Source organism: Struthio camelus, chromosome 2, assembly GCF_040807025.1.
Source record: "Struthio camelus isolate bStrCam1 chromosome 2, bStrCam1.hap1, whole genome shotgun sequence".
Classification (NCBI taxonomy): Eukaryota; Metazoa; Chordata; class Aves; order Struthioniformes; family Struthionidae; genus Struthio; species Struthio camelus.
In genome coordinates this window covers 146,634,075-146,646,856 of record NC_090943.1, presented here as the reverse complement: position 1 = coordinate 146,646,856, position 12,782 = coordinate 146,634,075, and the positions used below count along the sequence as shown (strand labels likewise).

Below are 12,782 nucleotides of genomic sequence, written 5' to 3'. Positions count from 1 at the left end.
GTGCTAACAATTTTAGCTTTGATTTCTTTGTGTATAGCACAATTCAGACTGTGAAATAACTGGGATCTTAAGTAATTTGCTTTCTGTCTATCAGGTCACAAATAGGTACTTCTTATTCTCTTAGCAAAAAACTTACAATATTTAACTCTACTGTCCATTATCAGAATCATCTGATATTGGAATCGAAAGGGCCCATTTTTAAGATCCTTGAGGATTTACAGAATAATGGAGGTGTAGTGAAAATTCAGTAAATGTCCTTTTTTCCTCCAATTCTGTAATGCAGAATCAAGAATACTTTTCAGGTGAGCAAAGGAATAAAATTGACATATCTAAATTGGGAATTCTTTTATATGTAATTCTAAGAATAAGACACAATACAATAATGTATATTATTATGAATAGCATAGCTAAAATCAGTTTTAGGGCTGGTCCTACTAAACTCCCAAGTACTCTTTCTTCTGGTGACTTGTTAACAGCAGGAAAGGTTCTTCAAGACAAACAACTGCTTATTTCACCTGTGCTAGCCCATTATCTTTGCCTTATTCTCTTCGTTTACATTCCTTTAAGTGATAGCTTATATCATTACAGTCTCCTAAACTATTCTGCTGCTGGTTGAACTGCAAGGAAACAAAGCCAGCTTGTCCTGTCTTCTTCAAGCTAACAAGGATTGCTGCAGTTTTTCCAAACCTGAAAAAGACCCCTATCTTTTATACACTAGAAAAACACAAAATTCCTATGGAAATTTTGCCGAATTAAGCTCCAAAAACAGTATATTGTTTGTTTAGCTAGGATTTTTGTTCCTAAGGACGATTTGTTCAGAATGAAAGTTCAAGAATGAAAGCAAGACCCAAACCTGTTGTCAAGTCCCTATTTTCCTGACTCATTAGACCTTTTACACTTTCCAGTAGACTTTTGCCATTTCTTTTCAACAGCAGCTTGCAAAAGTTTTCTTACAGAACTAGCTTAGATGGCTCAGAAAGGTTTTCAGACATTGTTGAGTAGTAAAGCAAGTCTTGATGAATCCAAAATATTACTTATTTTTTCAGGTTTTTAAAAATAATTTTACTCTCATGTTTTCTATCATTGATCTAACCACCTCTGAGTTTGGTCATAGCAACATAACCCCGATTCCCCCCCCCCTCCCCGCCCGCCCCAAGGAAAAGATGGGATTTTGCAGAGTTCCAGGAATGTCTTTTTCTCCCTAGTCCAAAATAAGAAATTAAAATTTTCTACTTATTCTTTGCTCATATAACCTTCTCCCCCAGCATCTCTGCAATCTTCCTCAATCCTGGAGGAGAGCTTTCTTATTAAAATGTATTTTAGTTATACAGTTAAAGGATGAGGGGCAAATTTCATCTTACTCTACAGCTGAAATACTTAAAACACCAGAACTAATATTTTCTGAAGACCTGAAACCTCTTTCTCCTTTTTCTAAGCAGTATTATGATTTGAGTAAAAGATCCCAACCGGAAGGCATTAATAGGATTAATTCAAATTATAACAGATTTTTAAAAAGTAATTTCAGTAGCATTCCAGCTGTTCCTTACTTTCTCCACTAGATCGTGTTCTTAACTGGCTTTGGCTATGTTTATGTGGACATTGCCCATCAGTGTGGAACCATAGTAATAACTTTGGCCCCAGAAGGAAGGGCAGGACCCGTTGAGATCGACCTCAACAGGTATGTAAAGCACATAACAGATCATTAAAAGCATTGCCAAATTGTCCTGAAAAGTCATTCGGCTTTCTAGGTGTGTACTGACTTACAAACTTTGGCTTAGCTGTTTGTTTTGTTTAGTTCTGCTGCATGCTCTGTGGTCTGTGTTTAGACCACGTGTTATGTTTTGTGTATCACAAATCTTTTTTGTAAAAAAAAAAAAAAAAAAAAAAAGGGAAAAAAAATCTAACATCATCACTTTAGGGTAAACACTAAATGTTTGATATAATAAGGAGTCCTGAGTCTTCACTGAAAAAAAGTATTTTCCATCCTAATTAATTGTGAGTGTGTTCATGAGGTTAAAATGTATTTAGGCAGATCCTGCCATCCTTAATCATACAAGCTCCCGCTAAAATTGGTAGGAAGCTTGATGTGCAAGGGCTGCAGAAAAAGTCTTACGGTCAGTAATTACCTGTGTACTTGTTTATCTTTACATCGTTCTTCCTCAGAAGACTCTTCCCCCACGTCTGTAACACCCCAGAGCCTGGCGCTCAGCTCCATTCAAGTGTGATTATAACACTACCTTTTTTTGTGTCGCGCAGAATGTCTGGCCTCCAGCAGTGGTGTTACAATTAGAGTGGAATGTGTGTTGTACTGTTTTTATTTGAGCTATAATTAAGTATTAATCCCTGAGAAATTGGTCATCAGCAGTACATAATAGCCCACTTGCTAGTTAAACTTGGCCAAGAGTAGTTAACACTGGGCGAGGGGGGCGGCTCTCAATGCCATCATTATAAAAATGCAGTGGTGGTTTAGTTGGAGGGCATTTTGCTTCCATAATGTGCAATGAATTATCCGTAATAGTAACCTTCAGTAGTGGCTCCAAGAAAATACTAAAACAGCTGAGGCTGCACTTGAATTATCAGAAAATTTTATTTGTTGTCTGCTTTAATATCCAACTATGTTGCAAATGTAATAAGGAATTACTGTGTATGTATAGAAGTTCCTGTCCAAACTATCTTGTTGATTGATGAGAAAGAAGGAGAAACCTGGCATCGATCTGCAATATTCCATTTCTTAGAGGGCCTCCTGGGTGGTACATACTCGCTGTGGTGATCTAGCCTGCCACTTCCCATTACCATAAATGGGACTTGCGCAATGAGTTTCCCATGTATTATACTGACCATGTCTACTGATAGCTTTTTGAGAAAGCGAGATGCCAGGTGAGCTCAGAATAGGTAAAGTAACAATCTTTTTTTCCCTCCTGTTTAGAAGCCAAGAGCAGACCCTTTTACTGAAAATGTTCATCAGCCAGTTAAGTCTTGCTGTGTTTGATGATATCACAAATCACAAAGTGTCATCTGAACTTCTGCGCCTCACAGCAGACAACGTTTTCTTCCACATGGCCCCAGCAGCCAGCTACCTGAGACCGCTGTCGCACGACCTCCAGAGAGACACTGTGGAAGGCCTCCCACAATTCTATAGTCTCCAAATGTATTGTGAAGACTTGCAACTGGACAATCAGTTGTACAGCAAATCCAATTTCCATTTTGCAGTCCTGCTTTGCCAAGGAGAGAAAAATGAGACCATGCAGTGGTCTAGAGTGAGCAACCTCATTGTATCTAACAAGGATTTGGAAGACTATAAGGAAAACTGCTTTATAAAACTCTGCATTGCTTTGTCTGAGGAAGAGAAATTCATGTTTCACATTAACGACCTCAGCTTTGAGCTCAAACCAGCTAGGCTGTACGTGGAAGACACCTTTGTTTACTATATTAAGACTTTGTTTGATACGTATCTTCCACAAAACAAAGCCGTTTGTCAGTCCGTGAATACTGCAGATACTACCCTGATACTGCCTGAACAAGTAAGAGAACATGCAAGAGCTTTAGTCAAGCCAGTGAAGTTAAGAAAATTAACCATACAACCTGTTAATCTCCTTGTCAGTATTCATGCTTCGTTAAAACTGTATATAGCCTCAGATCACACCCCTCTCTCCTTCTCTGTGTTTGAGCGAGGGCCCATCTTCACCACTGCCAGACAACTCATCCATGCCTTGGCCATGCATTATGCTGCTGGAGCTCTTTTCAGAGCAGGTCAGTACTTTTTCTTAACCTATAATGTTTTTATTAGGTACCAGAATTTAGTAACTGTTTCTCCAGCTGAATAACCTAGACATAAGCAATGCGATTTCTGTTTTCCTCAGACACTTCTTGATAATGATATTATATTCCGAGACACATTTCATGTCCTGCCCTATAACAGAAGGGAAATAAAATGGTAGAGCAGATGCCAGTGAAGATTTGTAAAGTTGTGGTAAACAATAGCCAGCCGCCTGGAGACTATTCTAAGCCCTGAACAAAGCATAAAAATTTCTAGCTATAGATTCTAGCTGGCTTAGTTTTTGTCATTTTAGATTATAGCGCTAGTCAGAATCAATCCACATTCCTCACAGAAACTCCCCAAAAGTACATTTAATCAAATTATTCCGCATATTGCCCAGCATTCAGAAGTAAATTATAGCCCTGCATGTTGTTTTGTTGTTAAAACTCCTTTTGGCTGCAGTTTGTGATTAGGAGTCTGTCTTTCTTCATAGAGCCTTCATGCTAAACTGGCACCCAGATGTCTGTTGTCCTTTGATCCAAAACCTATGAAGTTTGCTGTTACTAACTTTTTCCCATATAGGATGAATAGTGAGCAATTAGTCTATTAGGTTAGCAGGTACATTCTGTTTCCCATAAATGTTAATTTATAAATAATAAAATTTGGTCTCTACTGTATCTTGCTTTGCAAAGGAATTGACACCTGAGGGACGAGAAGGCTCCTCCATGATCCCATTCAAGTAATGTACTTACTCCATATTGCAACACTGGATTTATTTTCCTGTGTACTGATGGTCAGATTTTCTGAAATTCTGATGTTTCCATTTGTGCTGCATGTGTAGCTCTGACCTGATTTCTGTGCACAATTATGAGAATTGTACACATGCATTTCAGGTATTTATGAATCTAGTCAGATCCTGCTCTGTTTTTTCGCTGTGTATATACCTGATTTGCAGAGCTGATTATGGCACCTGTGTACATAATGTTGTACACCGAATCATTATTTTCACATGCAGTTGCTTGCAAAATTTGCAGGTTTTTTTTTTTTTTTTTACTACTTGATTGGATTTGTTTTACAGTCAAATCCCATAGTACAAAAGGGGAGATCTTTTTTCTTGCTAATTAAGAGTGAAACTGTGGCCGGTTGTGGTCCACAGTGTGAATTTACCTCCCCACAACTGAATGGGAGTGGTGATGTAAGTGGTGATAGACTGCAGCAGGAAATTGAGGTTATATTGGCTTTTCATCCGCAACATCCCAGGTGAGATACATATGCTAGTTTTAGACTCCTGAGCCTGATACTTCTTTTTCCTCCTGTGCTACTCTTGTAGAGTGCAGCAGTGTGCAGGCTACCACTTGCTCTGGGCTCATGACAAAGCTGAAATCAAAAAAATTTAAATATTAAGAAATAAGGTTTGCTGCACACGAACATTCCTTTAAGGAAAGCGCATAAGCATATATTCAGCTATTAATTAAATCTCAGTCAGAGCACTAGAACTAAAGTGTGTTTTTTTTTGAAAGGGATTATTATGATTAAAATGATGAATTTTGTATACTAGTGTTTGCTTGGGCAGGCAAAGAAACTTCTTTCTTTTGAAGAGTTTGAGACACTTGTCGGAAGGCTGACTATGTCAACAAAGTTAAGGAGGAAAATTTTATGCAGAAAGCTTTGTATTATGGTCTGCAAACCCCAAATCCTTTCCCCATCGTGCAACCCACTCAAGTGAGTTACACTTCTTGGACTGGGCTCTCGTGGAACAGAAGTCTCTGTCCTGCATTTAAACTATGTTAATCTGCTGCAAGATGATGGTCATCTGACCCCCTTCTGCTCACCACTGTCCCGTGCATTCATTGTAGCATCTTCACGACTGGTATTCCTATACATCTATGCCTTGCACTCCCTGTAAGCTATAATGCAGTTTTGCCCCCTAGTTATGTGCAAGACCATTACTGCACTGTGGAAGGGGACAGGATTGGCCCCGAAACCTCCTGAATAGGTTTGTCTGAGACCTCCCCACATGCTGCAAAGAAGTGGCCAGATTCCCTGTCTGGTGAGCAATGAATGGGGCTGGAGAGCTCTGCTCAAATATGCTGATTAGCAGCACTACCTGTCTCATTACATTAGCCAAACTTGCAATGGAAATCTCCCATCCTTTTCCAATTAAGTTGGCTTCTATTTAAAAGTTAGGAAAATTCTATTTAAAAATAGTACTGGTGTCAGCCAGATCGAACCCCTGTAGTTGCCTATAAAGAAAATACAGTGGCTCTTTGCTAATACAGTCATAATTATTTCATATTAGTGGATATAATTACAAAGCATACTTAGGGAAATGTTACTCTAACATGATATTATAGTTATGCAAAGTAAAATGTAGCACAGAGCTCATGAACTGAGGGATTACTCCTGTTTCATCATTTTCCTATTCCTGACTTACTCCCACACTTTCCTCCTTGGGTCGGACTGTCTGTGCCTTCAGTGGGAAGCCATTAGTTTTGCTCTGAGCATTGGCCAAAAAGCATCACCCTTGATGCTGTTCCTCCCACGCGCTCTTGGAGGGCGAGCGTGCTGCTTCCAGAGCCTCCCCTGAACCGACCGCTCGCCCGCCACAGCCACGCTGCAACATGCCAGCCCTGGAATACCCGGCAGCCCCGCGGCGTTGTAGGTAACCAGCCGGCTTCGTTCCTGCTCTTATTCCTGTTTCCACTCCTGAAAAAGCTGAGTGGCCAAACAGGGGAGTGGAGTTGGAGTCTCCTGTGCCCCCACCTCTACCAGAGCCTGGTAGAGGTGTTGCAGTGCCGCAGCGCGTTAACCCGTTGTGTTGTGCAGCCCTTTCTGTCCCCTCGCACAGGCTGATTGCCACCTCCGATGAGGCTGCTGCTTTCTCGGGCACCACCGTCCAGCATTCCTCAGCTGGAGGGCCCTCGCTTTGATGGTGTCATCTTGGAGAAAGAAGCAACTGCTTCAGGAACTCCAAGAGCATTAAAAAATATTAAAATGTGGCAGGTTGTAAGTAATTATTACAACAGTATTGATCAGAAAAAGCAGAAATAGCATCTCTTCCATCTGTACATTCCTCCCAGCCCCTCCAGCTTTTCATCACTTCACACAGTGGCAAGTATAATTTGTTAAAAATACTGCAGTGAGGGAGTAGCAGGCCCAGCCCGGAGCGCTGGCTTCCTCTGGGTCCCCAGAAGGAGCGCGTTGCCAATGGGACACACCTCTCCAGGGCAGTGACTGCAAGGCCAAAGCATTTGTTGCTGCTCCGCTCTTTGAGTTGCCGGTAGTACTTGTTTTTTGTTTTCCTATCCCATCCCACCCTCTCCCTCGTGTCCACTGTGATTCCCACTTTTTATACTACATGTACTGTAGCTCTCAACCTGCCAGGGCTGAAATGTGGGACAGATTTCTACAAGAATAATAGATTTTCCGGGAGCTTAGAATGATAGTATGAGATTAATTCATTTCACATGAGTAACATTTTCTCTTCTGTTCAGTTTCATGATTCAGCCTTCCACGGGAGTGACTGGGAGGGGTTACTAGAAAACAAGAAAAGCATCTGGATAGCAGGAGTTTGCGGTGACGAGATGGGAGCGAGGAGGGTAACGCAGATCAAGGGCCCTCGGCAGGAGAGCAGGAGGCAAATCAGTCCATCCTTCAGTCCTCTGTCCTTGTCGTGCCTTGTGTCATTCTGACAGCGCTAGTTGCAACTGAGGCTCAGAGACCCAGCAGTTCCCATTTAATCTTTATTGCCGTTTCTGAATCACACACTCCGGACGGCCGAAAAAACAGTTATGCAGCACCATTTTCCTAATAAATCTGCTGCCGGCCAGCCTGAGAAAGGCAAGACCTGCAACCAGCTTTTCAGCAAGACTTGCAAGAGATTGCGGTGCGCTTGGCCATCCAGCAAGCTGCTGGCAACCCTGCATTTATATAGGAAACCAGATCCACAGATACCTCTCCTGGGATATGCCTAAGGAATACTCCCCTATGAGTAACCTAATCAGCATGTAGATGTCATTGCTGTTTACACAACTGCCCTGAGCAAAAGACATTTGTCTGGCTTTGGCTACACTCTGAAAGAGAACGATCAGCTTAGAAGGGTTGGGGTGGATTTAAAATAACTTCTTAAGCACTTGTCAAAAATCTGCATCCCCTTTCCTAACACTCCATCAAGCAATTGACCTCCACACTCCTGTAAAGCAGCACATTGTATCAGTGTAAACGTGCTGTCACCGTCCTATCACACAAGGATGTGAAGGCACAACGTTGCCTTACAGTATATGAAACCGACTGAGCAATCTAAACTTTTGATGCTCTTTCTCCTTAGCTGTTAGGATCCAGCATCCATCTCTCTAACACACTTTTAGCAGAAATACGGGAAGCTCCTGGAAGGAAGTCATTCTAAAGCTATTTGTGAGTTTGCCAAAAGGATTTCTTTGATTTACAAAGTATGAAAGATTGCCATTTCTGAATTCATAGTGGATGAGTTATTTCCCGTGTTTTGCTCAAAGGAAGTTCATAATGTGATGAATTCTGGTGTGAAAAAGCGAATTAAGGAATAACCTTTTCACAACTGCTGCTTCTACAGTTTTCACAGCAGTAACATTTGTCTTGTTTCTCCACACAGGCTGGGTTGTTGGATCCTTGGAAATCCTTGGAAGCCCAGCTAGCCTGGTGAGAAGTATAGGGAATGGCATAGCGGATTTCTTTAGGCTCCCATATGAAGGGCTGACCCGAGGCCCGGGAGCATTTGTCAGTGGAGTTTCCAGAGGAACAACATCATTTGTAAAACACATTTCCAAAGGTAGAGCTTTCACTTTGTTACTCCTACTACTGCTTTGTTGTCATGCATTGTTAAAGGATGTGTTAAAGTTTTAAACAGTATTGCTTGCAGCTTTGTTTGGCCTGCTAGGTTGCAGTGAAATGCTGGGAGGGTAACAAAGCTCATATATAACTTCTTATGTATTAAACAGATCACTGCTTAACTACAGTGTGTAAGAATGTTTCAGAAACTTCAGCATTTTAAACCTCCCGTTGGGAAACCAAGATTGGCTCAGCCAGTATTTCATGTGATAACTTCAGAAATATTAAAGGTGTTCTGTACTTCTGCTAACCATCAGAAATTCTACACTGTGTTGCCTCATCATATTTATTATTTCTTTAAAAAAAAGTAGATACAGTTGTCATAACTTTGCAAGTATGTGGATAGGTTTTGACATAAGGGCAGATCTGGATTTAAAACACAAGCGGCTTTTGTTTTGCGAAGTCTGTTTAAACAGTGCCATCGTGTGGCTTCAGGAGGCCAGCAAGACGCAACAGAGCCTGCAGAGCTGTTTGCTAGTGATTTAGATTCACTCAAGAGACTTGCTTGTGGGCTCATTCAGTAAATATTTGTTTACCTTTCCATCACCCCCGTTACATCTAGGTTAGAGTTGCAGAAATTTGGGAACTGGGGAAGGATGTTCGGATGAGTTGTTTTTCCCACTTGGCCACCAGGCAAACCTGGTGAAGGCTAATGTAAAAGGCATGACGTGGACCATAGAAACAGTGCGGTGATGCTTAACAAATAGTAGAGAATGTTACACATGGGCAACTTTTCAATTGACTTGCTGTTCTGCTCGTAAGCACAGTTTTTCAGTGAGGCATAGAACATCTCTGTGTTTTAAATTAAAGCATTTTGATCCGGACCCAAATGTATATCTCCATGTATTTAGGTACACTGACGTCAATTACCAATCTGGCAACGAGTCTTGCTCGGAATATGGATAGGCTGTCACTGGATGAGGAGCATTACAACAGGCAAGAAGAATGGAGAAGGCAGCTTCCAGAGAATCTGGGAGAAGGACTCAGGCAGGGGCTCTCCCGTTTAGGCATTAGCCTGCTAGGTAACGTACCGTTAAATATCTAGTTGAGTGATAATGCTGTTTTGTGATCTGTTCATCAGCCTTTTCTGCTTGTGAGTTATAATTGCAAAATCCGTTTGTTTTTTCTTGTGAAATAGCCACGCAGTATGTATATGAGATACTGGTTTTTTAATCCAGATTTATAGTGACTTTTGAGTGGGGTTTTTTTGCTGATAAAATGTTTGCAGAAATAGAACGAGTTTGCACTCTCTTGTATTTGTGAAGTGTTTTCATTGGTACATGATGTATAGCTCAGAAGAAAAGAATAATTGTGCATTGGGCAGGGTGACTTGTAACCAAGTCAGCGCAAAGACGTCATCGTGCCGATGTTTACTTTCCAATGAGTTATAGGACTGTCTTCCGAAACTGATTGTTTTTGCTGCGCTGTAGATATCAGGGGTTCTTGGTCATCTTTGAAAATCACTTGAACTGAGTGCAAATGTTAAATAAGCTTTGATGAGGAATTCTGCTTTTACAAAGAGACCCAGATCATCCTGATTCAGTGCAATTGTATTCATCAAGCAGCCAAGTGGTTTGGTTAGAGGTGAAGATTACTCTGGCTGTTTCAAAACAGTACCTAAACATTTGAAAACTAACCCTCACTGGAAAATCTCTGAAAGAAGTTTTGCAGTAAGGAGCTGGATTTTCTAGGTTGCTTCTATTTGTCCCACAGCAAAGGAATGCAGAGCTGTATTGTTTGGCAGAGTTCCTTAGTACGTATTAAAGAGTATGAATCCCTTAGAGATCAAAGTGACCAAAAGCAGTCCAGTGCAAAAGGTTAGAAGAGATGAAGCTTGAAAGGATTTGTCCTCTTTCCTAATCTTCAGTAGTGTACACAACTCCTAAATTTGCAACCGCAACCCTGAAAGCCCCAAAGAGGAAGTGGTAAAAATGTTACAAGTTTGGGTTAAGTTACTGGAAATTATTTTAAGCAATAACATTAGATGATGTGAAGCACTGTCATTTGATAATGCCTGTAAACTGGCAAGCGAGTGTCCTGGGAGAAAAGTGCATAAAGGAGCAATTTCATATATTAGTAGCTACTATCCCAATAGTAAACTGTTACTGAGGTTGCAAATCAAAGGCAGTTCAGAGAAGGTTTTATTTTTCCTTCTTGTTTTATTGGGCTAAGGGCAGTCAGGTTGAGTAGCTGGATGAAAGATTATACTTTTAGAAGCACTATGTCAGCCCGGTGTGCGTGTGTGCTGGTGAAAGGGTTTGGGGAGCTTAGTTCAGTTACTAATAAGACAGCAAGATAACATCGTGGCTCTCCCCTTGACTGGCGCACCAGAGCCCTTCAGAGCTAAAAGCATCAGCTGCTACAGCCTGAAGTAAAGAGCAAAACTTTGCAGCTTTGGCTGCAGCGAGTCGGAGTTTCTACTGTTCAGGAAAACCGGGAACTTGTAACATGCATGCACAAATATGTTGTGTTACTGCGTCCCTATACGTGAGGCTTTGCTTGTTTGTGGGAATGCTTGTGAGTTTAGAAAAACAAGAATTAGAAATCAGTGTCTCTGATTTCCTAAGAAATTCACGTTAGAAGAAACATTAAAACTTGGGTTAGCATTTACTCCTCTACAAACTAGGCATTAAGGATCTTGTTCTTTCTTCTGCTTTTTGCTTTCTTAGAGATTCCTCACTGCTAAATACCTCTGTTCGTAGTGGTAGAGACAGTTAACCATCCAAATAAATACCTAAGGTTACTGTGTAACTGGAATGGACAAGTAGAGGACCTGTCACTAAGCGAGGAATTAGAAATATTTCAGTGAAGTTGTATCAGGCATAAATATTTATTTAAACTTGATTTTTAGAAAGAATGTTTTCTCTGTCTACACAGCGGCATTCATGAAAACTGTGTGGAGACCTAAGTTATGAATAGACATGCATTTCAATTTTTACACTCACGTCAGAAAGCTGTTTCTCTCCTGACCGTTTGGTTTAATGAATATTGCGGCTTATCCCCCCAAAACAGTTGGCGTTGAAGGGAGGTACCACCGTGCTGCTTTCTTTCACCAGCACATTTAGAGTAAACATAAAAATGCTTACTCTAAAAATACCTCCAGGTTCTTCATACGTAACGAAACAAAACAGAGCTGCTATGTTATTTTCCTTCGCAAGAATGAAGAGTTCGGATGAGTACAAAAACGCGAATAGCACGACCCTTCGCAGGGTCCATAATGTCTATGATTTTATAATTTTAGGACTGAGAAGTGTGAAGATGATGTATAGCACAGATAGTCAAGGTACTGTCGTGTTTGCAAAAGCCATTGCGATCGTGCAAGCGGCGTAAAGAATTGCAAATGCAGAGGTCGTGCCCAGGCACAGGCACGTACAAGCGCTCGAATCCCTGATAACGTTGTGGTATTCGCATAGAAAAAATAGTTTCACTTCTGATTTTTCTGAAAATCGGGCTCATGGTGGCCCCAATTCAGCAAAGCACTTAAGCATGTGCTTAAGAGCTTTGCTGACTCAGGGCCAAAATCATGTACTCTTGTCTCCTCCTCAGTGCAAGTTGTTCCTTGTGGTACATTCTTAAGTGCTTTGTCCTGTCTAGTTTTAAATGACTCAGGCACTGTCAGGGTGTTGTTTGATTTGATTGTTATCTTTGGCTGGCTGTTTTCTTCTTCTCTAGTTTGGGGGAGATTTCTGGGTCTTTTTAGTAACGTTTGTATGTGAGAAGAAGCAAAAGTTTATGATAGGTGTGTTTTTCTTTTATGCAATTAGATAAAAATGTAGTGAAATTGTACTTAAAATGTTTAGATGATAGGCACTCTCTGCCAAGGAGTTATCTTCTGCGTTTTGCATGACAGGGTCAAGCCTAAAATAATAGCTGATAGCAGCAGCGTAAAAGAGAATATTGAACGATGAGCTTTATTTTCAACCGCTGGTCCTAGTGAAAAATATCAAATCGAAGTAGCTTCCTTCAGGAAACTAAGCATTTCTGAGTAACTGGAAAGCTGACAAACATTAGAGAAGCAGCTTTTCGCAATGTCCCAAGTGCTATACACTCAACTTTCTCCTTGCTGCTCTTCAGTGAAATGAGTTGATAGTATTGCTGGCTGACAGCGTGTCTGGAGCGTTAGACACCGTAAAGCCTGGATTTCAGAAGCTCAGAGTGATAT

At 40.9% G+C, this 12,782-nt stretch overlaps 1 protein-coding gene across 4 annotated transcripts in view; it reads left to right on the top strand.

Moving 5' to 3' along the window:
• VPS13B (vacuolar protein sorting 13 homolog B) overlaps nt 1-12,782 on the top strand; it is a 484,859-nt gene that overhangs the window by 457,312 nt on the left and 14,765 nt on the right. For all 4 annotated transcript variants that reach the window (XM_068932943.1, XM_068932945.1, XM_068932942.1 and 1 more), the window contains exons 55-58: nt 1,560-1,678; nt 2,927-3,750; nt 8,385-8,561; nt 9,472-9,642. In XM_068932943.1, coding sequence (XP_068789044.1) covers nt 1,560-1,678; nt 2,927-3,750; nt 8,385-8,561; nt 9,472-9,642 — 1,291 coding nt within the window. The remainder of the gene's footprint in view (nt 1-1,559; nt 1,679-2,926; nt 3,751-8,384; nt 8,562-9,471; nt 9,643-12,782) is intronic.